General features: G+C 41.2%; 1 protein-coding gene across 1 annotated transcript in view; it reads left to right on the top strand.

The window, feature by feature from the left end:
- Positions 1-27,621, top strand: part of DNAH6 (dynein axonemal heavy chain 6) — a 211,021-nt gene that overhangs the window by 42,031 nt on the left and 141,369 nt on the right. Inside the window, exons 17-28 of the mRNA XM_043981262.1 lie at positions 644-787; positions 2,197-2,409; positions 4,869-4,961; positions 7,734-7,853; positions 9,246-9,426; positions 11,955-12,051; positions 16,782-17,001; positions 18,192-18,356; positions 18,441-18,554; positions 22,794-22,919; positions 23,024-23,179; positions 25,412-25,573. Of these exons, the coding sequence (XP_043837197.1) occupies positions 644-787; positions 2,197-2,409; positions 4,869-4,961; positions 7,734-7,853; positions 9,246-9,426; positions 11,955-12,051; positions 16,782-17,001; positions 18,192-18,356; positions 18,441-18,554; positions 22,794-22,919; positions 23,024-23,179; positions 25,412-25,573 (1,791 nt within the window). The remainder of the gene's footprint in view (positions 1-643; positions 788-2,196; positions 2,410-4,868; positions 4,962-7,733; positions 7,854-9,245; positions 9,427-11,954; positions 12,052-16,781; positions 17,002-18,191; positions 18,357-18,440; positions 18,555-22,793; positions 22,920-23,023; positions 23,180-25,411; positions 25,574-27,621) is intronic.

Here is a 27,621-nt window from a genome sequence, read left to right as displayed (position 1 = left end):
TCAACCTTACTCAGCTCAGTTTCCTCATCTATAGAGAGAAGGAGGTGGACTTGATTCAGGTCAGCCAGTCAGCATTTTTTTTTGTGAGGCAATTGGGGTTAAATGACGTGCTCAGGGTCACACAGCTAGTAAGTGTCAAGTGTCTGAGGCCGGATTTGAACTCAGGTCCTCCTGAATCCGGGGCCAGTACTCTATCCACTGTGCCACCTAGCTGCCCCAGTCAGCATTTATTAGGCACCTACCATGTGTCAGGCATTGTGCTAAGCACTGCAGTTACAAGTAAAGGCAAAGTCTATCCGAGACAACATAAAATAATTAGGTACAAAGAGAGTAAAAAGAAATCAATCCCCAAGGAAGAGCACAGTAAACCCTGGAAGGAGAGAAGGTTGGAGCTGACTCTGGAAGGATGCCAGGGAAATTCCAGGCCAGAGCAACAGCCACTGAAAAGTCAAAGAGACAGGAGGTCCAGAGCCATTTTCGAGGACCATCATATGGACCCCTGCACCTTCCTTGTCAAGCATGTGTGGAAGGGATTCAAGCATAGAGAGACTAGAAATCTTCTTCACTTATGTTACCTTTTCTCACATTCTTTTTAAAGATCTATTTCACCATAAACTTCCAATTTGTGGATTTCTTTTTACAGTGTAAATTTGAACTTCTGGATCCAGAGAACCTGAATTCTCAAGTGTCGAAGTATGCCAAATTTGTGAGTCAGCTGGAAAAAGGTTTGCCCCCTAACAACGTTGTGCCACAGCTCAAGGCTAAGGTGGAGATGATGAAGGAGAAAGTAAGTGATCGGACTTGGGGGATTCTTTCCATCATCTGCACTACAGGCCTGCTAAGGGTGTGTAGAGAAAGGAACTAGAAAACTGCCATGAAGCCACTGGTGGTGTTCCTCAAGCCAATCAGCCATCACTGACATAATATCACTTAGATAATCAGGGGCTCAACGTGGGCAAGGCTTTGTATAGAGAAAAGACTGTTTCAAAGGCACAGGCTTTCCAAAAACCAGCCATCCATCTCATGAATTCTCCTGCTCAGCAGGGAGATTAGATTGGAGTATGTGGGTGGTCCAGTACAAACTATCATGACTTCTCTGACGCAGAAGTAAGAACAACAACAAAAATGACTTTTTAGTTAATGAGTTTGTTCTAAAGACATCCAGAAGGGGAGGCAGCATAGTATGCTATAGAAAGCCCCTGGGCTGTAGCGGAAAGTATCTAAAGATCCTCTTGCTCCATCTCTGAAATTAACTCACTGTATGACCTTGGGCAAGTCATTTAGCCTCTCTAGGTTTCAATGTCTTCATCTATAAAATGAGGTCAACCGTGACAATTTCTAGAATTTCATTTCATTCATTTCATTCATCAGGTGTCTGAAGGAGGGTAAAGAGAAGATGGAAAGGGCTTTCCAGAGTCAAATTCATCTGCTTGGAAATAGTAGAGGGATACTGTGGCCACCAAGGGAACCAGAGAGTTATTCCTCTTTCATGGCCCATCCTTTCCTTCCACACAGAGAACTTACACATTAGGACTCCGATGGATCAGGGGTTACTGCTCCCTCATGCTCCAGATTGCAGATCACCTACATCTTCTCTTCCTGTTCTTGCCTATATTTTCCCCTCACTTTCCCTAAGTGATCTGCCTAGTGCTCAAGTGGCTTCCATAGCAACCCCAGAAACAATGAGCAGCCTTTCTTGGGGATGTGGGAATGGAACTATCCGTTGCATATTTCCATTGAGAATTGCTAAATGGTACTAACTTCATATGTGAACTGTGCATGTCATTAGTTAATATTTATTAACATGAATAATATATAAAGCTATAAAATAATGATCAAATTAATGATATTAATTTAATATTCAATATTCAATCGATATTCTGTAGTTAAAGCCATTTCAGTTAGAAGCATTCATTAAATCCCAAATTCTGTGAAATTATACTGAATGATGTCACTGTTTGGAAAATCAGTATTAAAATGATCCATGAAGAGATCTAAATTTCTATAAATTATTCATTATTCTTTCACCCAAATGAAATCTGAAGTAGTAGCATGTCTTCCATGCACATCATCCAGTGCCCTACTATACTCCATTGTCAGTATCTCCCTCCAGGTTAATATCAACCCACTTATGGCTTTTTCCAGTGTCTTTCAAAGCTTAAATGGGAGCAAATGGCTTTTGCTTTTGTTTTCTAGCTTCCAGTGATCACAGACTTGAGGAACCCATTCTTGAAGCCAAGACACTGGGCAACTATTGAACAAATAGTCGATGTTACCCTTGTGGACCCTGACAATCCATTAACTTTGGATCGTCTTATTATTCTGCATGTTTTTGAATTTGGACCTGAGATTCAGGATGTTTCTGGGCAGGCTTCTGGAGAAGCATCTCTTGAGACAATACTCAAAAAGGTAAAAAAAAAAAAAAACTTTAGCATATGTGAAAATCACATGATATACATTATGTCGATTGTTGTAGGATTGTTGTGGCTCATCCAAAGCCATTATTATTCAATCCATTGTTCTAGCCTGTTGAGAAATTGATGAATGGTCTCTGTCATCCAGAATGTTAGCCATCTCCTCAAGCTACTTGTTGACTTAGACAGACATAGCATGCGTTGCCTTCAACCAAGTGATTCATAAACATTTTGAACAGTACATGACCAAGAATAGATACCTGTGTTATTCTACCTTAGTCTTCCCTCCAAGGTAACAGTGATAGATTAATTACTACCCTTTGGGTCAGATGATTCAGTCAGTTCCAAATTCACCCAACTGTGTTATTATCTAACCCACCTCTCCCCATCTTGCCCACAAATACAACATGAGAATGTAACAATTGTAATGACGCCACCTGCTGGAGACTTACTGTAGGAAACCTCTGCCATGAGGAGAATACTTCTGAGGGCTAGACATGCGGCTTTTCTTTGGCATCAGGAAGTGACGTTTGCTTGTGGGAGGAAGAGGGAGCGAGGCTGGTGCTCTCACTCTCTTTCATCAGGACGCTGGTGGAGAGTGGAGCAAAAAATGCGCTCTCCCTTTGATATATGAATCTAGGCTTTTCTCTCTTCACCAAATTCTTATTCTCCTTAATAAATACTTAAAAGTCTAACTCTTGCTAAAGCTTATAATTTATTGGCGACCACTCATTAGATATTTTAGACAGACTAGCTAGAATTTTAGCCCCTTACAGGAGACTTAATCAGATGAACTGGGATACTGAATCTGTAGCATCCCTTTATTTACTTGGCTAGTTACTGGGTCAACAAAAGAAAATGAGGCTAGTCTAGCACTACCTGTTCTTGGTGAAGCCATGCTAGCTTTTAGTGATTACTGCTTCCCTTTCCCTTTCTCAGAGCTTAGAAGCTACACCTTTAATATTGTATTCAAGAGTTTTATTCACTGATATGTATAGTCTTCACCCTCTTTACTTAAAAAATTTTTAGGTAACATTTGCCCTTTTCCATTCTATGAGATCTCTCTTATCCTCTGATATTTCAGAGCTAAAATGCCAAAAGACACTCAGAAATTGGGCCTGCTGTTTTCTTAGAACTCTAGGAATTAGTTCATCCATGCCTAGTGATTTGAGTTAATTGAAATCAAGATTCTCTCTATTTCCTAACTTAAGTTGCATTTCTACTCCCTGTCACCCATTTTGGTTTTTCCTTTCTGGGTTTTCCAACTCCAATTCACTTGTCTTCAAGGTTCTTATTGTTTCTACCTTAGTAACTAGTTCCTCCTCATTGGTCAGGGTCAAGTCCAAAATAGTAGATTACTTTGTCTTTCCTCCATCTTTTAAAAAATTAAATTATCATTAAACCAAATCTCAATTTTCTCACCTGTACTGCTTGGCAGAGAAAGCGTGAGCAAGATAGCCAACCAGTTGAATTCACCCATCATTACTGTATGTAGCATTCATCCATGTCAAATTTGCATTTTGTCTTCCAAATCCCTCATCTAATTCCTACTTCTGTTTAGGTGGTCTATAACATGCCCTTACAAAATGATTGCATCCCATCCCATTCATTAAGCTTCAGTGGCACCTTAGAGATCAACCCTTTGGGTTCCCTAGATCACTGGGTGTGTTACCCATGCCTTGTATTATCTACACAGAAACATCTAGGTCCATAGGTCATATGGCTGTCTCTTTGGATGTTGTCTCTTAGCAACCACTGGTCCTTTATTGTGCTATGCCTCCTGTGAGGAGGCAGCTAGGTGGTATAGTGGATAGAGAACTCAACTTACACCAAATAAGTTTAAATCTTTTCTGAGACACTTTACTAGCTCTGTGATCCGGGGCAAATCAACCTCTTTGTGTCTTATTTTCCTCATCTGTAAAATTGAGATTGTAAGAGTACCTAACCCACAGAATTTTCTTGAGGACTGAATGAGATAGTAAATTAAAAATGCTTTGCAAACCTTAAAGTATTAGACAAATACCAACTATGATAATGATGACAATGCCTATGGTGATGATAATTATGAACCCATTTCTTCCTGTGTTACACGGCTTGTCAGATCTACAAGGGTAATTCTCTCCCTCCCTTCCGTTTTTAGTGTAAAACCTTCTTTTTTGTAGTCATGGTATTCCAGCGGAAAGTTGCACCCTTGAATTATTGCTGCTACTGAAAGTTACCATTCAATTCCATTTTCATTCTAAATTCAACTAAACTTGTCCACCTAAGTAAATGAAGAATAAGGAATTTTTAAAAATGATCTCTCAAGGATTTTAAAAACCAGGTAGCAAAAAATGAAAAATGTGTTGTTTCATTTTCCATGAAGGATACTTTTCAGTGACATGGTAACTTTTGAGGGGGTATATTGATTTACTTGAAAAATGCCTTAATTCTACCAAAATGTTATTTTACAAGGTGGAGGACTCTTGGAAAACAACAGAATTCATTGTTTTGCCTCATCGAGATTCCAAAGATGTTTTTATCCTGGGTGGAACAGATGACATACAGGTAAGTAACTGCAGTGAGCTGAAAGCTTGAGAGCTAGAGTCCCACTTCATTATCCAAAAATTATCGGTACCAGATGCAGCCATTTGGGCCCATGACCAGGACTTTGGAGCAGAGCTGGGTGGGGAACCCTTGCCCAAACCGTCCTAGCTGCTGGGTTTTTCTGCTTCAATCAGTCAATCAATCAACGTGTATGTTTTGAGCACCTAGTCTATGTCTTGTGTAAGACTCTGTGGAGTATATAGAAGAAATATAAAACATGCTCCCAGTGCTAGAGCTCCCAGCATATATGGTCTAGTTGGGAAGGTTTCATGAAGGTGGTATAACTTGAGCTGGCTCTTGAAAGATGGATTGAATTTAGGTAGAGTTAGAAGGGAAGGTATCCCTAGTGAAAACTGAGGGAAATCAAATTGATTCTATTTTGTTATTGGTTTCATTCTATATCACTGCTGACAATTTTGTAACTGCCTGAGTCATGTTTCATTTGTCTCAGAGTTAAGTTTGGAAATTCAGTTTTCCTGTAATTATCATCATCTCTGAGCTAAGTTTAGAAGTTCAGTTCTCCTGTTAATCACTGTTCTATTCTTGCCTCTTGATCCTTGAAGGATGCAGATGGATGCCAGGGAATCTGGTCTATTACCCAAGGTCATCTGGTCCACTGTCACTAAACTTTCCTTGCAGATGTACTCAAATAATGAGCATTTCTTAGTAACAGGATGGAAGGAGGAGCTGTTACAAGCCCCTCATTACCAATTTCTAGCTATTCATATTGTTCCTCACATCTATGATGCTGTCTCCTATTCTGGGTTTTCCTTCTTTTGCCTAGAAAAGAGAGCTGCCTCACTCATTAGGGGTCTTAGCTTTGCTGAGGGGTCTGAGACCCTGTTTATTGGCAAATTCATGATCAATTGTACTCGTAATTTCGTGCCTCAGTTTACCTTGATTTCTTTTCTTTTCTTTTTTTAAGTGAGGCAATTGGGGTTAAGCGACTTGCCCAGGGTTACACAGCTAATAAGTGTTAAGTGTCTGAGACTTGATTTGAACTCAGGTCCTCCTGAATCCAGGGCCGATGCTCCATCCACTGCGCCACCTAGCTGTCCCAGTTTACCTTGATTTCAGTCATAACATTGGCAAGGTGTACAGTATCGGTAAAGACATGGCACTTTGGCAGCAGAGTGAGCAGCAACATTCCTTACAATTCTTTTGAAGCTATAAATTGATGGCTGTTACCTGAGCAGCAAACTATGAAGACTGAACGATCATAAGCAAAATTGTGATTAAGGAAGGAACAGCCAGCCAGCTGCCTTCAACCTGTTCCTATATGTGTTGTCTCCTTCTATTATAATGGGAGTCCTTGAAAACAGAGAGAGCTTTACTTTTTCATTTTTATCCTCAATGCTTAGCCCAGTGTTTTTTCATATAGTATGGGCTTAAACATTTAAAAAATTGATTCAATTTATATCATATTCTTTTGTGTTCCAAACTCTAGAACTCAGTGAGAATTCCCCCTTCTTAATTTTCTCCATGATGCCCTTTAATTTTTCCAAGGAACATTTATTCCATTCTTCCTAATAACACTCTCCTGTTAGCCAAGAAATTAGAAACGTTTTCTCCTTCTCTTTTTACTCCATCCAAGAAAGTAGAGACAGACTTCTACTCTGGATATCTGTAAGTGTTACGCAGTACTGGGAAAAACAAACATTGAAGGTCAAGGCAAAATTTTCCTTTCTCTCCATGCTTTCACTAAACAAGTTCAGAGTCCTTTTTTCTTCTCCTCCTCTCTCTCCTCCCTCTTCCTCTTCCTCCTTTTCCTTCTCCTCTCCCCCTTGTACTCCTCTTCCTCCTTCTTTCCTCTTCTACCTCCCCCTCCTTCTTCTTTTCCAATCTTAAACCAATCAGTTGTTCTATGTTCGGTTTTAACTGTTGCATCTTGACCCAAATACAGGTTTCTCAGGAGACATGTAAGATGATCTGGTCCTCCCATCTCTTTGAGGACTTGCCATATTTTGTTGTGATCCACACAGTCAAAGGCTTTAGTGTAGTCAATGAAAGAGAAGTAGATTTTTCTGGAACTTCTTTGCTTTTTCCATCATCCAGCAAATGTTGGCAATTTCGTTTCTTCTGCCTCTTCAAAAATCAGCTGCTCTTCTAGAAATTCTAAGCTTACATGTCACTGAAGACTAGCTTGCCGGATCTTAAGCATAACCTTACTTGAGTATGAAGTCAGCATAATTGTTCAGTAATTGGAACTTTCTTTGTTTTTCCCCTTCTTTAGGATTAGGACATACACTCATCTTTTCCAATCCAAGTGGTCATTGTTGAAATTTTCCAAATTTGCTGGAGAATTGAGTGCAGCATTTTAACAGCAACATCTTTTAGGATTTTCAATAGCTCAGCTGGAATTCTATCACCTCTGTTAGCAATGATTGCTAGGGTCCACTTGATTTCATTCTCCAGGATAGCTGGCTCTAGATCATCATGCTTATCTCTGATGTTAAGATCCATCTTGTAAAGTTCTATTGTGGATTCTTGCCTCTCCTTAATCTATTCTGCTTCCGTTAAGTACCTATTTTTGTCTTCTCATACCCACTTTTGCATGCGCCATTTTTTCTTGATCTAGTCTTTCCCAACTGAATGCAGAATTCCGAAGAATAGCAAGGAGAGATAAGAAGGTGTTCTTAAACAAGCAATACAGAGAAATAGAAGAAAACAATAGAATGGGAAAGACCAGAAATGAACTACACTTACTATATTCTCTCCTCTTTTTTCTTCAAGGTCCTTCTAGATGACAGCATCATTAATGTGTCCACAATCGCCTCTTCCAGATACGTGGGTCCACTCAAACCTCGAGTTGATGAATGGCAAAAGCAACTTGCTTTATTTAATCAAACACTGGTGAGCAATCAATTTCAAAATAAATCATTCAAAACATTTTAGAGCAGGAAGGAACCTGAGAAATGATGTAGTCCACTATCTTTATGCTTTTAGTTTGGGCTGAGAGTGGTGAGGTACAGTGAATGAAAAAAACACTTGCTTCAAGGGTCAGAAGACACGAGTTCAATCCCACCTATGATACTTACTACCTGGAAGATGTTGAGCAAGTCACTTAACTTCCTTAGGCCTCAGTTTCCTCGTTTCTTAGTTTCCCTTTAGCTCGAGGGATATTTTGCTGTCATTTTTCTGTCTTTAGACTGAGAGGAATCATGGTTCAGTGAATAGGTCCTCACCTCCTACTCTGTATGCCCAGCTGTGCCCCAGTTTGAATGTTGCTACTGATGCAAACTGTATAAACGTGCACTGGCATCTGTATTTTGGCTTCCTAGATGCTGGTAGATTTCAACAGAAGGACAAGAAAAACTGTTTGTAACTGTCATGAGAGGCTTTTTTGTTCACGATAAGGGAGTGTTTTCCTGGGCAAATTTAGGTCTTCATTTATGTGATCATCTGGCTCTGGTTTAATATAAATTACATCTTTGGGTGGGTAATTCTTGAGGTTTCACTGTTGCCATCCCATCATCAGAGGTTCTGTGATCTCTTGAACTTGTGGCAAGTCTGGAATAATTTTTTTAAATCAAGTACTAAAAACAGCAAGAGGTAGCAATGTCTTCTTTTATCTCCCCCCGCTAAACTGCTCGTTTGAAGGCAGATGACTTTCAAAGATTTTGGTCTCTGAAGATTTTAGACTGGGAAGGTCAGTAGTTACAGAGTAAAGTTTATCTAATATACCACGAGGCCATACAGTAAATCTAACCATGTCATTCCCTAGAAAAAGAGAAAGTTCCTCACTCACTTGTTCTTGACTTGTCAGCTATCATTTTTGTTGTTCAGTCATGTCTGACTCTTCATGACCCCATTTGGGGTTTTCTTGGCAAAGATACTGGGCTGATTTGCCATTTACTTCTCCAGATCATTTTACAGATGAGGAAACTGAGGTAAACGGGGTTAAGTGACTTGCCCGAGGTCACATAGTTGCACAGCTAGTAAGTGTCTGAGGCTGGATTTGAATTCAGGTCTTCCTGACTCCAGGCATGATGCTCTATCTACTGAACCACCTAGCTGCTCTAGTCACCATTACCAGGAAGTAATCAGGAAGTTTTTCATCAACATAATCTCCCACTTCCTGCAATTTTCCCTTACTGGCACTTGGGATCTTGTGGCTGATCTCAGTGCTTATATCCATGGGGCAAAAGTGGGGTGTGGGTTGGGCTCTGGCGGTTTGGGCAGTCTCTGTTACTGGCGCCAGCGGCTCCCTAGTTGATAACATCTTAATTTTGTTGATTTCCCCAGGAGGAGTGGCTGACTTGCCAGAGAAATTGGCTTTACTTAGAGAGTATTTTCAGTGCTCCCGACATTCAGAGACAACTGCCAGCAGAGGCCAAAATGTTTTTACAGGTGGATAAATCATGGAAAGAAATCATGAGAAAAGTTAACCGTTTGCCCAATGCTCTCCGGGCAGCTACTCAACCAGGTATGGCAACACAATGATTTACAAAGAAGCATCACTAGCTATCTCTAATAATCACTGTCCATACTGATCACCAGAGCCTTAATCCTGAGGATCCAGTATTAAAAATCAGCAAGTCTGGAGGCAATGTTTTCATAAAATTGACAAGGATGAATACTGTGATTTTGCTCTTCTTTCTCAGCTTAGTTTGCAGCTTCCGTAATTAAGGGTTCTTCCACTCCTCACCTCCATGTTGTTCTTGCAGTGTTGGTCTTCTGCCAAGGCAAGGATGCCTTAGTCTCCTACTCCAACCTACAAAACATACCTTTTGTTTGAGACTAAAATGATATTCTCTGCTCAAACTCCCACCGGTCTGCCACTATCAATTTGACACAATACTTTTCAAAAGTAAGACCTCTTGTTAAAACAGACACGGGTAGAAATCTTTAAATGAACCCTCTAGACAGTGCTTAGAACAAAACTTGGCATACAGTAAGTGCTTAACAAATGCTTTATTGACTTGACCCTCTGTTTCAAGAGTTCTTAACCTGGGATCCATGAATTAAAAAAATATATATTTTCATAGCTGTATCTGCAGAGGCCCTCCCTTTGCAAGACTAATGTCAAAGCGTCGGTTCATGAGGACAAAAAAAAAAATCGCCCCTCTGGACAAAACTTTCCTCTCTTCCTTTTCTATATTATTGTTCACATATTATTAGTTAGCAATAGTTATTATATTCTTTTTACTGTTCCGTCAAGGAAACATTTTGTTTCTTGAGGAACAACAGGGAGGACTGTAATGATTGGAATGACGCCACCTTCAACTGGAGGAGCCTCCTATGGTCTGGGAGGAGACAGGAAGGAGGAAAGGGAGCCTGCGCAGAGAGCGCTGCCCTTTTTGGCTTCCGGACTTGATGGTGGTGGCGGCAGAGGACTTCACAGGAAATTTGAGGAAAGATAGGAATGCCAGGCTGTTAGAATTCTGTTCTCAATCTTTTTCTTTCTATTTTCCAATAAACCCTTAAAAACCTAAACTCGTTTTATCAGTGATTTTTAGTCAGTTTCCCCCAAACTGGGGGAACACATTAGAATCCACATTTAGAATCTTATTAAATTACACAACAGAAACATGATTCTGAGAAAGGGTCCAGCAGCTCTACCAGATTGTGGCCAAAGGGGTCCATGAGAAACAAAAAGGTTAAGAGAATCCTCCTGATAAATAGTAAATAACTAAAATAGAGGTGTTCCTACCATACACTGAAGGAACACTCATATTTGGAAAGACATTCAGAGGAGATTAGTGAGGGACAGCTAGGTGGCGCAGTACTGGATTCAGGAGGATCTGAATTCAAATGTGACCTCAGACACTTGACACTTATTAGCTGTGTGACCCGGAGCAAGTCACTTAACCCATATTGACTTGCCAAAAAAAAAAAAAAAAGATTATTGAAGGAGGTAGAATCTAATCTGAGTCTTCACAGGTGAATAGGACCCCTAAGAGAGGGAGAAGGGAAGAGAGAAAAGAGGAGAGGAAGACATCTGAAGAGAGAACAATAGGAGCAATGACTTGGGAAGGAATTAAAATCAGTAGAAGAAACTCATCAAATCCGCATTTTTAAACTCTTTGAACTCATAGTACCCTTGTCCAATTGCTCTGCTGACTAACAACATTTCAAAGCAGATATTCCATCAGCATCTCAACCTCAACACATCTCAAACAGGTTTCATCTCCCCCCTTCCCCTCTTTAGAATGTCACCTTTTCTCTCAAGATATCCATTATCCTTTATCCTATCCTATCCATTATCCTTCCAGTGACCCACAGTCCCAATCTCAACATCATTCTCCGACCCTCATTCCCCCTCACCTCACGAATTAGGCAAGTTGTCAGGTCTCATCTACTCTACCTTCACAACAAATCAAATATACAATACTTTCTCATCCCTTCTCACTTGAGCAAGGATCTAATTCAGACCTCTTTTCCTGGAGGATTGCAGTAGTTTCCTAATTGTTCTTCCTACTTCAAGTATCTTCCAGTTCCAATACATCTTCCACCCAGAGGCCAAAGTAATCTTCTGAAAGCACAAGTCTGATCCTGTCTTTCTACTGCTCAGTAAACATCAGTGGCTCCCCATTACTCTTTTTGGTTTTGGTTTTTGGGGGTTTTTGCGGGCAAGAGAAAGGGGAAATGTCCTCTAGCAAGTTGTAGTGAAGTTAAGGAAAGACACAGATGAGCATACATGGGATGGGTGGGCATGGAGGGGCTGTGATCCACGTCACTGGAGGGAACTCCAAATCAACAAGGTCAAAGATCCATCTGAGCATATTGGATAATGAATCATATTGAAGATGTATAAAGTATTAAAATCCAGAAATAATGAATTCTTTGACAACCACAGAATGACAATTTCTAATGCCCTGGGTTACGTTTTGTTAAATACATCAAATCTTTATAATATTAATAACATTACTTCCTTTTTCATGAAATTGCAGAATCTGTGTTTGCTTTTTCAATTTTTACTATTATTTCCTAAATGCTTTTTTCAATACATAGGACTTCTGGAAACTTTTCAAAATAATAATGCCCTGCTTGATCAAATTCAGAAGTGTCTTGAGGCTTATTTGGAATCAAAGAGAGTTATCTTTCCAAGGTAAGTTTAAAATCTTAATAAAGGGGGCAGCTAGGTGGTGCAGTGGATAGAGCACTGTCCCTGGAGTCAGGAGTACCTGAGTTCAAATCCAGCATCAGACACTTAACACTTACTAGCTGTGTGACCCTGTGCAAGTCACTTAAGCCCTATTGCCTCACTAAAAAAAAATCTTAAAAGATAATCTTTGGAAGTTGCTAGTGGCTATCCCCTGACTTAAGACAGATATGGATCAACAAAACAAAAATTTTAAGTTCATAATAACTAAGAAAGAGACAGGAAGGTTTGTGATAAAGAAAATCCAGCAGGAAATGTAAGGTATCTCGGTTGAGGAGTTGGTCTCAGAATCACAGAATTATAAAATCACAGAAAGAGAACCTGAAATTCCCAATAAGTGGCCACCCAGCCTCTTCTGGAACACTTCCAGGACCCCTAGGACATCCCACTTTGAGACTGCTCCAATTGTTAGGAGGTCTTTCTTGACATCAACCCTACATTTACATCCTTGCAACTTTCCCGCTGCTCCTGCTTCTACCCTCTGGGGCCAAACAAAACAAGGCTGACCTCTCCTCTATCTACTTGAAGACAGGTGCAATGTTCCCACCATCACTGCCCCATCTGTAATCTTATCTTCTCCAAGCAATGCATGCCCAGTTATTTCAACAGTTCATCATACTTCATGGACTGAAAGCCCTTCACCAAACTGACTGTCCTTTTAAAAACTGAATTAAGGGGCAGCTAGGTGGTGCAGTGTATAGAGCACTGGCCCTGGAGTCAGGACTACCTGAGTTCAAATCCAGCCTCAGACACTTAACACTTAACTAGCTGTGTGACCCTGGGCAAGTCACTTAACCCCAATTGCCTCACCAAAAAAAAAAAACTGAATAAATTTTTTTAAGTGTATTATTTCATTTGAGGTCTGATGAGGGCAAACAACAATGGGACTATCACTTTCCTAGAGAAGATATGTCCCTCTTCGTGCAGCCCAAGATCATATTAACTTTTTTGGCAGCCACATCACACTACTGACTCATATTGAGCTTGTGGGCCACCAGAGCCCTCAGAGCTTTTTAAATAACACCAGAGGAATGTAGTAGAGAAGAAATAGGCGTAACATCTTGATGTAGTTAGGAGAGATTGTGAAACATGAGATTTCAATAAATATGTATATGCATGTTTATGTGTGGCATATTCCTATAGTGTGTATCCTAAGATGATAATGGGTAGCCTTAAGTCACTGTGGTGTTTTTACAGTAGTTAATTAGGAGACATTATGGATATCTTCATTCATACACTATGAAGTTAGAGTAAAAGATTCTGAATTATGAACCAGAATTATTTTTATCATTTCTGCTATGTAGCTGGATGATTTAATATCCTCTTTTGTATCTTCAACCAGGGGCTGACACATGCCCAAGATTAAGGTAATCCCTTGTCCTCTGTGGAGAGGGAGACTGATTAAGAACCTCCTGGGATAAAAAGGATCAGATTCCAAAGCAGGGACCAAATTAACAATAACCAAAGTCCAGGCCAGAGCAAAAGCCTAGGCTTCTCCAGAGCACACATGAGTAGTGATGCCCAGCCAGACAGTTTTGTGGTTTTTTGTGGGTTTTTTTGCAGGCAATGGGGGTTAAGTGACTTGCCCAGGGTCACACAGCTAGTAAGTGTCAAGTGTCTGAATCCGGATTTGAACTCAGGTACTCCTGAATCCAGGGCCGGTGCTTTAACCACTGTGCCATCTAGCTGCCCCTCAGCCAGACAGTTTAATATGGAATCAATAGGAATTTTTGATAAGTGGACTTAAATGCAGCCTACTTCCCCAAAGTATGAATCTTTTATGGTAGAGGTATCTCTTCCCTGTTAAGGTGATTCAGTTATGGGCTAGAGCCTCTTTACCTCATCTTGACTCCACCATGCCAGTGAGACTTCATGCACATGCCACCATCTCTTCCTCCATGATGCCTCTCTGGACCTCAAAGCCATGGGTGGATTGGTGAGTGCTATTGGTGGAATGCCTCTACCAATTCCAAGACATACATGGTACATTCCAGCCTTTCCATAGACCCATATTCATGCCATGAAAGTAGGCATGCAGCTCCATCACATCTGTGAGTCTAAGATATGCTACTCTTCCCCAGTTAGTAATCATGAGCAAGAATTTGGAATATATTTTTGAAGCCAAGGTGAAGTCACACCTTGGCTAGATTTGCTGTATCCCATTTTGGCCCCACCACAGAGGAAAGGCTATGGGTTCAACAAGCATTCCCTTTCAGTTTCTTATTGTCTGAAACTTGATAACCTCATCTAAGGCAGGGATCAAACCTACTAAGTAGAATAGGGCCAAAGTTATTGCTCAAGGAGATTTTATGGAATTCCCTTCAATTAAGCTTCTGGTAATCTTGTCAAAAAAAAGAACACAAGTTGGTCTGGTTTGACATGTAATTGATGGAGTCACTCTGGTTCTTAGTGATTACTGCTTCCCTTTCTAAGTGCTCATAAACCATTCCTCTGGTAATATGTCTTAGAATTTTGTCCAGCCTAATTAATGTCAAGTTTCTTGTCGTATGGTTTGAAGGATTTACCATACTATCTTGTAGTGGATAGAGCACTGGGCTTGTAAAACATGTGTTTAAGTCCCATCTTAGATACTTATTAGCTATGCAACCCTAGGCAAGTCACTTAATATCCCACAGCCTCGGTTTTGTTATTTGTAAAATGGGGATAGTAACAACTGCAGTATTTCCCTCACAGGGTTCTTTTGAGGATCAAATGAGATTGTGTATACAAAGAGTTTTACAAACCTTAAAGGTCCTTTTTTTTGGTAAATTGGAACAATTCAGTTCTTGCAACATATTTTCCAATCTCCACTGTCTTTCAGAAATCACTGATAACAGCTTAGGACTCACAGTTGCAAGTGTTTTCAAGACTTTGGGATGTAACTGTATTGCGCTTGCTGACTTGAACTTACTGGAAGGCAGCATAGAATAGCAGCACCATAGACCTCCATTCACAAGACATGGATCCCACTAGTTGAGTTTCCATGGGCTGAACCTTTCACAACCTCAATTTTCCCACAGACAAAATGGGAATAATAATATTACTTATACTATCTACCTCTTAGGACTATCCTGAGGAATATTCTTTGCAAACCTGGAAGTACTATATAAATGTGAATTATTTTTGAAGGCATCAAGGTATTCTTTTGCCATGAGGAGATGATAAAATCACAGTGGCTTTTAAATCCCTACTAATAGCTAACATTTGTAGAACACTCCAGGGTTTGCAAAGTGCTGTCTGTAAGTAACCTCATTACTTCACAACAACCCTGGGAAGCAGGGGCTATTATTTTCCTCATTTTACAGATGAGGAAACTGAGGCAGATAGCAGTTAAGTGACTTGCCAAGAATTACACAGCTACTAAATGTCCTAGGCTGGATTCAAACCCTGACTCCAGGGTTCTCTATCCACTGCCCTAACCATTTTTTTCTGTTTCCCAGGCTGTAAATTGACTTGGTGATAAATCTCTCCAAATTTAGCTAGTAATTTAATTTAATCTCTAAATTTAATTGATAAATTAAAGTGATAAAAGAGGTAGGCTCAGAGTCAGACCTGGATTTAAGTCCTGTCTCTGCCAACTACTGACTGTGTGACCTTGGGCAAGTCCCTTCACCTCCTCAGTAATCCCAAGTGACTCTCTAAGACTATAAGTTACACAATTTGAGGACCATTATACATTGATTGAGGGAGTTTCTTCATTGGGAATTCTTTATACCAATGAAAAAAAATCTATCTGGATGAGAGAATAATTAGTATATCACCACATTTCTATAATACTTGCTTGAGATTTGCAAAGCACTCCTCTCACAATCTCATGATAGGTCGCATACACATCATTTCTCTCATTTTAGAGGTAAGGAAAATGAAGCTTAGTCTATTGCCAGGCATCTATATACGAACCCTTGAAATCTTTTGGGGCCCTTTCAAGGCATGAGCAGACTTTTAGTGGAGGGCTCACAATTATATTCAGAACAATATGGAATCATTGAGGCAGAGCTGGAAAAGGTCTTTGAGGCCTATAGATGGGATCCCATCCTTTTCACAAAGGAAAAAGTTAAGGCACAGAAAGATTAAGGGATTTGCCTAAGGTCACACAGCTCAGTATATATCTAAGGTAGAATTCAAACCCAAGTCCAGGGCTCTATCCACCATCATTCCCCATAGCAAGACATCCATCATGGAGTTTTCAATACTATTTCTTACCATGTGACACAGAATCTACTCATCTCAAAGTACTGGAGCTAGACGGGGGTTAAATATCTTCTTTCTATGTAGTTATGATTCTACATCATTCCGGAGAGAAGGTTTCTAAAATTCAAGGCACTTCACAGCCAGCTACTGTTTTGCCATAGCGTATGCTGCATTAGGAAGGGCTAGGCATTTTGGCATCCCTCTTAACAAGCAGTAGAAGGTAACTGAGGTATGGGTTCCCCGAAGCCCAGAACCCCAGAACCTCAGTGGTGGCACCAGAAATGCCACAGGAGTTTAGGAACAATAGATCTTCCTTGCACCAGAGGGTTTGGTCTCAGGATCCAGCTGTCCACTGTCCAAAGAGTCCTTGGACAGGGAGGTGGGTTTAATCTTTAAGGGGTCCCAGGCATAGCATGTGGCTGGAAAATACATCTATGGAATTCCTGTTGATTTGCATTAAAGACATTTGCATTTCTTTGCCATAGGTTTTACTTCTTATCCAATGATGAGCTTTTGGAAATTTTGGCCCAGACCCGCAATCCACAAGCAGTTCAGCCTCATTTGAGGAAGTGTTTTGATGCCATCTCTAGGCTGGAATTTGCTGTTTTGATCTCCACTGAGCCCAAACTGCCTGGTATTGAAACAGAACCGGAAAAGGTTTTTACAAATGATATTTTAGCCATGCTATCACCAGAGGGAGAGCGGGTAAGGACTACTCCTCTTCTTGTACCTTTCAATACACCATAAAATTCTAGGAAGGGACCTTAGTGATAAACTATCTACTTCAGCTTCCTCATCTCTGATTTAATTGAGTTGCTGTGCAGAGAGAGAGAAAGAGAGAGAACATATGGCATTATATGTGTGATGTCCGATATGTAAAATTTAGATAGGTGTATATCTGTATATATGTTTATATGTGTAAACACTCACATATATACACACACATTAGCACTTTGATTCTCCTTCCTTTATCAACTCCCATTTCTGTAAAAGGTGAAAAGAAGTCTATAGTCTCATCAGTAGACTGGGCGTGTATACAAACATGCATACACATGTAATATAGAAATCATAGCTTATATAAATGTATATGTTACATATAAATATGTATTTATGTATAAAAAATACTTATATTTACACACCAATATATCATGTTTATATATAATATAAAAAATAAGTCAAAATATGGTCTCATCACTAGATAGGGCACCAGATTATATATATGACATATTTATATAGAAATATAAATTTATATAAAATATGGTATATATTAGATATAAAAAGAAGTCTATAGTCTCATCAGTAGGTTGAACACTAGATGATTATTTATACACATATGACATATTTATATATAAACTTATATACAATTTGATTTATATATTATATATGAAAAGAAGTCTAAATATAGTCTCATTGGGTTGGGTACCAGATATTTATATTTACACATATGATATATTTATATATAAATATTCTCCACACATATAAATCGTCTGGTGCCCAGCCAACTGAGGAGACTATATTCAGACTTTCCTTACCTTTGTGTGTGTGTGTGTGTGTGTGTGTGTGTGTGTGTGTGTGTGTGTGTGTGTGTGTGAGGCAATTGGGGTTAAGTGACTTGCCCAGGGCCACACAGCTAGTAAGTGTCAAGGGTCTGAGGCCAGATTTGAACTCAGGTCCTCCTGAATCCAGGGCTGGTGCTCTATCCACTGCACCACCTAGCTGCCCCCTTTCCTTACCTTTTGCAGAAATGGGAGCTGATACAGGAGGGAATCTCAAAGCACTGGTGTTGATGAGATGTATTTACCTTTCGAGTAACAGGCACTCAGACGGGAAGCAGAGATAGGAAGCCAAGCAGCTCTCACACAGTGGGTCTCCCAGCTGCTACAATTCTCTCCTAGGTTGGCCTGGGGAAAGGCCTGAAGGCTCGAGGGAATGTGGAAGACTGGCTGGGCAAAGTGGAAGAAGCCATGTTCACGTCCCTGAGGCGCCTGAGCAAAGCTGCCATCGCTGACTACCAGCTCAAGATCCGGATCGAGTGGGTGGTGGCTGGCCATCCCTCCCAAGTAATTCCTCACCTCTGGTGTTGCCTTTGTGTGTGTGCTGTCCATGGGCTTTTCAGCACTGGCCAATCTGGTATTTCCTTGTAGGTTGTGCTGACCATTTCTCAAATCATGTGGTGTCGTGACTTGACTGAATGCTTGGAAGGGGAAGATCAAGACCACTTGCAAGCAATGGAAGCTTTTGAAAAAACAAACTTTGAGGTGAGTTTCGGGAGAGACCGAGGAGGAGCGTGGAGAAGAACAGAGGGCTGGCGTTGGAATAATTCATATTATTCCTGTAACCTTGTGTTACTTCATGAATGGGTGCTTTATTAGTCAGTCGATGAGTATGTATGAAGTGCCTACTATTTAGAAAGGGTTCTGAAGCCCCAGATCATCTGTTTGGTGTTTAAAGCCCACCATAACCCAATACCTTCCTACTTTTCTAGTCTTCTCATAACTTTTGTTTTGTTTTGCTTTGTTTTTGTGGGGGGGGGTTGGGTTTTTTTGCAGGGCAATAAGGGTTAAGTGACTTGCCCAGGTTCACACAGTTTGTAAGCGTCAAGTATCTGAGGCTGGATTTGAACTCAGGTCCTCCTGAATCCAGGGCCAGTGTTTTATGCACTGCGCCACCTAGCTGCCCCCCCCATCTCATAACTTACACCCTCCACCGTATACCCAGTGACACTGGTCTCAGGGCTGTTCCTCCCACTGATGCTGCAGACAGTTTCACTGGCCGCCCCCTATCCCCGACATGCTTTTCCTCCTCATTTCCACCCTTTGGTTTCTCTGGCTTCCTTCCAGTCCCCGCTAAAATCCCATTGTTTACAGGAAGCTTTTTCTTATCCCCCTTAGTGCTGGTGCTTCAATCTCTCTAACTTATCATGTATATGTCTGTACATGGTTGTACAAGTTGTTTGCTCCATCGCCCCACCCCCATTCGACTGTAAGCTCATTGAGGGCAGGGTTTGGTTTTGCCTTTCTTTGTACTATCAATGCTTAGAGTAGTGCCTGGCACCTAAGAAGCACTTAATAGATGCTTATTGACTATCTGACTGACACAGTGCTCTGAGGATATAAAAGAAATGAACTAATTCCTGACAAAGAACTTGTGTTCCCTCTGGGGAGGCAACATACATGTATACTTGTAGACAAAGTGTAAAGGGAGGGGGGTTGAGATGGTTACCCCTATTATCAGTCCAGCCTGGGTTATATTAAGCAGACATGGTTTTATTAGAGGAAAAAAAGAGTAAGCTTGCATACCAGGAGAGCCAAATACATAGCACCCTGGGAGCCCAACACCTTCAGAGAAAGAGGGTCTTTGATGCTCATAAACCACAAAGGGAGCGGAACAGGGCAGAGAATGGGAGGAGAATGAATGGTCCCTCCTTGAGATGGATGGAAGGATGCTGGCAGAAGACTAGATTAGGCTAGTTTGGACTGCCTCAGGCAGGTGCACAGCTCAGTGAGGTCAAGCAGTGGTCATCCGCTGCAAGGGAGTCTGAGATTGTTCTAAGACTAAGACAGAAACAAAGAGTAAGATTAAGACAGAAACAGAGATTCTCAGGAAATGAGCTGGACTCGTTTGTCCAGCAGTTCTGATTGGCTCATTTCTCTGTTAGTAAAGTTTCAGCTTCCTCCCAAGACCCAGGGAAATATAACTCCAGGAAAGCAGGTCAGAGTCTGGTGTACTTTCACAAAAATGAACATGAGGTCATTTTTATAGGGTTTCAGAGGCACCAACAGCAAAAAAGATAAGGATGCCCTCCAGTTATACTGTCTATATTTCATACATATGTAGGTGTTTGAACATTGCTTCCCCCTTTAGATTGTGGGCTCCTTGAGGGCAGGTACTGTTTGTTCATGCCTTTCTTTGTATCCCCTGCATTTAGCTTATTCTCACAGTACACATAATAAGTGTTTAATAAATGCTTGTTGATTGATTAATTCTTATGGATGAAGGTGCTTGAGTTAAGCTTTGAAAGATTTTCATTAAGATTAATTTATAATAAAGATTTTGTTTTTGAGTACTGTTTTTCTAGAACTTGGAAATAAATAAGAACAAAACCAGAAAACTAAGACAAAATTAGGGTAGTTTTTTTGGGGGGGAACAAAATGGAGGATCAAAGAAGCCATTTGCCCTGTTTCTAAGTTGTTCTTTTACAACTCTAGATAGGAACCCTATTGATAACACACAAAACACCTCCCTATCCCAGTGTTTCATCCAATCCAGAGAAACTGGGACATAAATAGAACTAAAGTTCACTCGAGATTTGTATATCTTGTCAACATGAAATTCCACCCCTCAAATATAGAGGAGTTCTGGTTGAGTTGGAGCAAAATTATTTATTAAAGGGGAAAGATATATTAGACATTCACATTGGGACCCCAAATCCAAAGGTACAATTGATCCCAAAGCCCAGGAGGGGCAGGGGCAATGTATACTTTTTTTTTTTTGGTGAGGCAGTTGGGGTTAAGTGACTTGCCCAGGGTCACACAGCTAGTAAGTGTCAAGTGTCTGAGGCCAGACTTGAACTCAGGTCCTCCTGAATCCAGGGCTGGTGCTTTATCCACAGTGCTACCTAGCTGCCCCAAGGGGCAATTTATATTTGAAAACCACAAGGAAGAGGAGTTATGGTGGAGAGTGGACAATGCTTTCCAGGAAAAGGTGGGACAAAGAAGCAGGATGTTTTCTAGCAATGATTGACCAAAATCCAAAGGGACTCTAGATAAAAGAATCTTAGCTACTGACCCTTACACAAATGTGCCTTCTGATCAGGGTATGAAGTTTTCAACATGCCTGAAGTGGCCAAAAATGCTATCTGATATTTTGATGATCAACAAGTTATGCTGCCTGGTTGTTTACACACTGTCCCCCGCATCAAACTGTGAGGGCTCGAAAACCAAGGACTGCCCTTTGTCTTTCTTTGTATTCCCTGGGCTTAGCACCAGGCCTAGCACGTAGTAGGTACTTCATCATGCTCCTTTGCTGACTGATGTGGATCTTTGTTGGAGATATGGACTCTTAATTTTCTTCTTCAAAGGAAAAAAGAGACAAAAATGCTTTTCTTTCTTTTTTTCTTTTTTTTTCTTTTTGCTGGGCAATGCAGGTTAAGTGACTTGCCCAGGGTCACACAGTTAGTAAGTGTCAAGTGTCTGAGGCCAAACTTGAACTCAAGTCCTCCTGAATTCAGGGCCAGTGCTTTATCCACTGAGCCACCTAGCTGCCCTAATGCTTTTCTTTAATGTCCATGTGTCTGCCAACTCAACTTCCCTTTGTCTCACTACTGTGACTGTCTTTCATAGGCACCTGTACCTTTCTCTGCTCCCTTATGTGGATGTCCTTATGCAGTTTTCCTGAATAATTAAGGACTGGGGCAGCTAGGTGGTGCAGTGGATAAAGCACCAGCCCTGGAGTCAGGAGTACCCGAGTTCAAATCCAGCCTCAGACACTTGACACTTACTAGCTGTGTGACTCTGGGCAAGTCACTTAACCCCCATTGCCCCCCCCAAAAAAAGATGTAAAAAGTTATAGGGACAGCTAGGCGGCGCAGTGGATAAAGTACTGGCCCTGGATTCAGGAGGACCTGAGTTCAAAGCCAGCCTCAGACACTTGACACTTACTAGCTGTGTGACCCTGGGCAAGTCACTCAATCCCAATTGCCTCACTTAAAAAAATAATAATAATAATAATTAAGGACTGCTAAAGGTGAAGTGAGAAGAACCAGGAGAGAATGATTTATTCAACAGCAACTACAATGTAAAGAAAAACAATGTTGAAAGACATGGGTGTTGTGATCATGCAGTCACTAGAAGACTCATGATGAAGCCTGCTATCCATCTCCTGACAGAGAGGGGATAGACTCACCATTCTGAATGAGACACACATTTTAGACAGGACTAATGCAGGAATTAGTTTTCCTTGACCATGCTTATTTAGTCTAAGGATTTTCCCTTTCTTCTTTTTTCCCAATAGAGGTAGAAAATTGGGAGGGAGAGAAAATTGATCACTGGGGGAAAATGCATTTGTAAAATTGAGATAATATGAGCAGTTAACTCACAGGGTTGTTTTGTGTCTCAAAACCTTAAATCATTGTATACTTCATTATCATCATCAATCTTTGTATAGATTCATGGGATATCCAGTCAAGGGATCACGGGGCCATAGAATATTTAAATACATTAAGCAAAGGGGAACCTAGTCTAACACCTTAAAGCAAAATTGTTGTTGCTGGTGGTGGTTCTTCCATTTTCAAAGAAGACCAAAGGCATCAAGAGGGTGATGTCCTGACAGGTGCATGGACTGGATTGAAGTGAGGCAGAGCTGTGCAAAGTCATCAGCCTCCTTCTCTCCTCCAGAGTCACTTAAGTCCAATGTCAAGACAAAAGTGATGCCCTTAAAAAACAGCTGTTTTCTAGTGAGCTGGAAAGTAATGTTCAAACTTTTTTTTTAACCTGTAGAGACTAAATGCTTTGGCGGGTTTGGTCCGAGGTAGTCTTCCCAAATTACACAGAAACATCATAACTGCCTTAATTACTATCGATGTCCATGCAAGAGACATTGTCAGCGAACTCGTGGCAACAAAGGTAATTATTGCCCTTGTTTAAGAGCAATGCCGCCCACATTAGCTACTGCAAATTCAGCTCTGCTAGTGAACGTGTCATCCTCTTATTTTGTGTCTCCTGGGTAGGTGTCCACTTCTGACTGCTTTGAATGGCAGAGACAGCTGCGTTATTATTGGGATCTAGACCTGGATAACTGTGTGGCCAAAATGGCTCTGTCTCAGTATACCTATGGCTATGAGTACCTGGGTGCATGCCCAAGACTGGTGATCACCCCCCTCACCGTAAGTGATTTTTTCGTTTATGTTACTATTAGTGTGGAAGAGAGTCAGTTTGGCATAGCGGATAGAGAGCTGTCCTCAGCACCAGAAAGACCTGGATTCTATTTCTGCTTCTAATTGCGTGTAACCTGGGGCAAGTCTTTTAACCTAGAAGTGTTGTAGGCCAGCAATAAAATAGTAATGGGAGTCACTAAACCAAACATAATGATCCCTGTGGGCCACACACTGACTTCAAAAAACCACACGTGTCTATGTGTTTCTTTTGTTTTTTTAATGAATACGCCAGTGCATTAAAATCAGATACGTGCTACATTTTAATCAGGTTCAGACCATGTCCAGGAGTGTTGTGGGCGTCATGTGGCCCAGTGGCACCTTTGCTTTAGGTAACTTTATGAGACAATATGTTGCATAGGTCACTATCTGCATTGGGAAAGGGAACATCTTCACCTAGAAGTTCTCTTTTCCAATGAAATCCCAATTCTAATCCTAAATCCGAATACTAATAATATATTAAAGAGTTGTTAAGAACTACTTCTACAGGGGGCAGCTAGGTGGCACAGTGGCTAAAACATTGGCCTTGGATTCAGGAGGACCTGAGTTCAAATCTGGCCTCAGACACTTGACATTTACTAGGTGACTCTGGGCAAGTCACTTAACCCTCATTGCCCTGCAAAAACAAAACAAAACAAAACAAAAATACTACTACAGAAATCCCATGTCTTCAGCCATGTGGGTAGTACTTAAACCCTAAACCAATGTATACAGTAGCCTTTCCAATGCCTTCATCGCTAGTTATCATTTAATAGCTCTGGATATAGTATCCTGGCAATGCCCCTCTCCAAAGCCAGGCAGGCTGGGCCTTAATCATCAGGCACTGAGCCCATCCCTGGGGCTACTTGAAGCCTTTTCAGCTTTGGAGGCCTGCTAGATATTGACTTTACTGCCTTGCCCAGGACTCATTAGCTAAGAGCTTCATTAGACATTTATGAAACATCTCTCCTTTACCTAGCATATCCTAATAAAAGGAGGACATTCACTTCCCTGAAAAGCTGCCACTGGAGCTTTTCCAGTAGTGGTAAAGGCCACAGGTAAGCAGCATCAACCACTGTCCTCAACCAACCAGCTATGATCCAAAGATTTCAGTTAGCCAATTAGCTGAGTAGGTATTTATCATGCACCAGGAACTGTCCAAAGTGCTGAAGACACAAAGGTTCAAACAGTCCCCATCTTCAAGGAAGGGACTCACAGTCTAATGGGGAAGCTATTGGGCAAATAACTATGTGCAAACAAGATTGTCCTCCTTGTTGTTGTTGTTGCTGATATGATGATGATGATGGCTGCTAACATTTATACAGTGCTTACTATGTACCAGGCCCTGTGCTGTTACTTTACAAATATTATCTCATTAGATCCTCAAAGCCACCCTGGGAGGGAGGTGTTATTATTATCCCCATTTTACGGTTGAAGAAACTGATTGTCATGCATAGGCCCACAGAGCTAGTAAGTAAGTCTGAGGCCAACGTTGAATTCAGATTCTCCTAATTCCGGGCCCAGTTCTATCCACCGTACCACCTATCTGTGGTATAAACTAAAGATCCTCACAAAGGGAAAGATTTACCATTGAGGAGGGTCAGAAAAGACTTCTTGCAGAAGTGGAATTTTAACCAAGACTCAAAGGGAGCCAGGGAGGCCAGGAGGCAGAGGAAGAGGCAGAGAATTCCAGGGAGTGAGGTGTAAGGAGAGTGGAAAAGCAGGAAGGGGAAGCCAAAGGCTTTTATACTTCATCCTGAAGCTAATGGGAAGCCACTGATGTTTATTGAATGGGGGAGGGGTAACATAGACTTGTGCTTTTAGGAAAACCACTTTGATAGTTAAGTGGAATAGACGAGAATAGACGAGAAGGGAGAGGGGAAGGCAGGAAGAAAGGAAGGAAGGAAGGGAGAGTGGAAATAAGAGAGGAAGGAAGGAAGGAAAGAAGGAAGGGAGAGAGAGTGTTAATAAGAGAGGAAAAAGGAAGGAAGAAAATTATAAAACTGACCAAATGCCCTTTTCCCCTCTGTTAATTTTCTCCAGTTTATCCTATACATAGTTTGTTTGAACATAGTTGTTTGCTTGTTGTCTTGGGAGTTTTTTGAGAGCAGGAACTGTCTTTCTTTGTATCCTCGGTGCTTAGCACAGTTCTTGGCACACAACAAATGCTTAATAAATGCTTATTGTTACTGTTGATGTCCTTAGGATCGTTGCTACCTCTGTCTGATGGGAGCCCTACAGCTTGACCTGGGGGGAGCGCCAGCTGGACCTGCAGGCACTGGAAAAACAGAGACCACAAAAGATCTGGCCAAAGCACTCGCCATTCAGTGTGTGGTATTTAACTGCTCTGATGGTTTGGACTATAAGGTAGAGTGTCTACATATGAATGTTATTATTTACTGCTGTGCTTTTTTCATTCTTGTTAAGTGATTTTATAAGACTGGAATGGGACTTGAGCAGGTCTCTAAGTGCCATGGTGGATGGAGCTGGGTGGGCTGAGCCAAGGGACAGGGTGCGGTTGGAATAAGCTCCAGCCCACTCACAATGGTTCCCTAGGTGTAGCTGCCCCTCCCCAAACCAAGCTTCTGTCACAACTGGTTTCCACAAGGATGAATTTTATTTCTACAAAATCACTCTCTAACCTTAAACATCATCTTGGGAAACAATGACCCTACAGCATTCCACTATGGGAATAAAACAAAAGGATGAAACTGATGAGAACCAAGATATTAACCATCATTCCATGACTTCAGATGCCATATTGCTCTAGTAACCCACTTGTTCCAGTTTCATAGTTCCTAGAAAAGAAAGACTTTGTGGTATAAATAAATGAAGGGCAAGAAGAGGCAGAGTATCATGCTGAAGACATTTCTGTTTGTCTTTAAAAATCCATGGTTATGGGGGCAGCTAGATGGCATGATGGATAAAACACTGGGGGCAGCTAGGTGGTGCAGTGATAGAGCACTGGCCCTGGATTCAGGAGGACCTGAGTTCAAATCCAGCCTCAGACACTTGACACTTACTAGCTGTGTGACCCTGGGCAAGTCACTTAACCCCAATTGGCTCACCAAAAAAAAAAAAAGATAAAACACTGGCCCTGGATTCAGGAGGACCTGAGTTCAAATCCAGCCTCAAGACACTTGACACTGACTAACTGTGCGACCCTTAGCAAGTCACCTCACCCTCATTGCCATGACCAAAAAAAAAAAAGTCTATGATTACCTGAAAGAAGATTATCAAAAATGCTCCCAATGAGGCATTGGGGTGGGGGGAGGTTGATTATTACGTGAGTTCAAATACCCCTGACTATTAAGAGGGAAGCATTGTGATTATTCTGGGCTTACTCACCCATGTAGAGGATCCCTTGTCTTAGTCGCTTCAAGACAGAAAGTAGTAAAATCACTTTTCCCTGGAATCCCATCAAAACGGCCAACTGAGAACTAGCTCTTTGGTGTGTCTTGAAGGCCATCATTCTGATTCTAGGCTCTAACCACCATGCAAAGTCAAGGCTCTGTTTAGTTATATGCCAGAAATACTTGTGAGCAGCATCACAAAAGCCTTTGGTTTTACATGTCATGGCAGGCATCTGGTTCTTTTCCTATTTTATGGATAACGAGTAAAGACCCAGGCAGGCCTCCCATTTCTTATCCTTTACTCTCTGTACATGATGGGCCCACTTCTTTGGCCTCTGATGATTCCACTGTTTACAAATTATTGTTGTTACTATGTGGCAACCAAACACCCTTCATCTTTCCATTTCCCTTTGGGTCAATTGCAAATGGGATTTTTTTTTTAGATATTGTTGTTCCACATCACACTTATTAAGTGTTTTATGTCCCTCAATAATCAAATTTCAATTTTACTATGCTGAATATTCCATATCACATATTCTCTGGGGCCTTCCCATAGAATACTGAGTTTCCTTGTCAGGGGTGGGCAGAGCCAGCTTGAGCCAGTCCCCAAGAGCCAACCTAGTCTAATCCAGTAAATATTTATTAAGCACCTATGATGTGCCAGGCACTGTGCTATGCTCTCAACAAGCTTACTGTCTGGGAGAGGACAGAGACAGGACACCAGAGAAGCTAGCATGGGGGCATCTTGTTCCATGAAGCTGAAACCAGGCAGGACAACAGATACAAGGTGGAGATTTCTAAGAGTCCAATTTCTGCCCTCTATAAAGGAAGGCATTGGGAAGAGTTTAATACTTCTCCCTCCAATCAGAGATGAGAAAAGGCTAATGGAGGTGGAGTCAATCAAAGTTTGTGTTGTCAGCCTGGTGATGAGATTAGAAGTGATGAGCTTTGGGGCATCTAGGTGGCACAGTGGATAGAGCACCGGCCCTGGAGTCAGGAGGACCTGAGTTCAAATCTGGCCTCAGACACTTAACACTTACTAGCTGTGTGACCCTAGGCAAG

This window comes from Dromiciops gliroides, chromosome 2, assembly GCF_019393635.1.
Source record: "Dromiciops gliroides isolate mDroGli1 chromosome 2, mDroGli1.pri, whole genome shotgun sequence".
Taxonomy (NCBI): domain Eukaryota; kingdom Metazoa; phylum Chordata; class Mammalia; order Microbiotheria; family Microbiotheriidae; genus Dromiciops; species Dromiciops gliroides.
The sequence above is the reverse complement of the archived record's forward strand: the minus strand, read 5'-3'. Positions and strand labels throughout refer to the sequence as shown.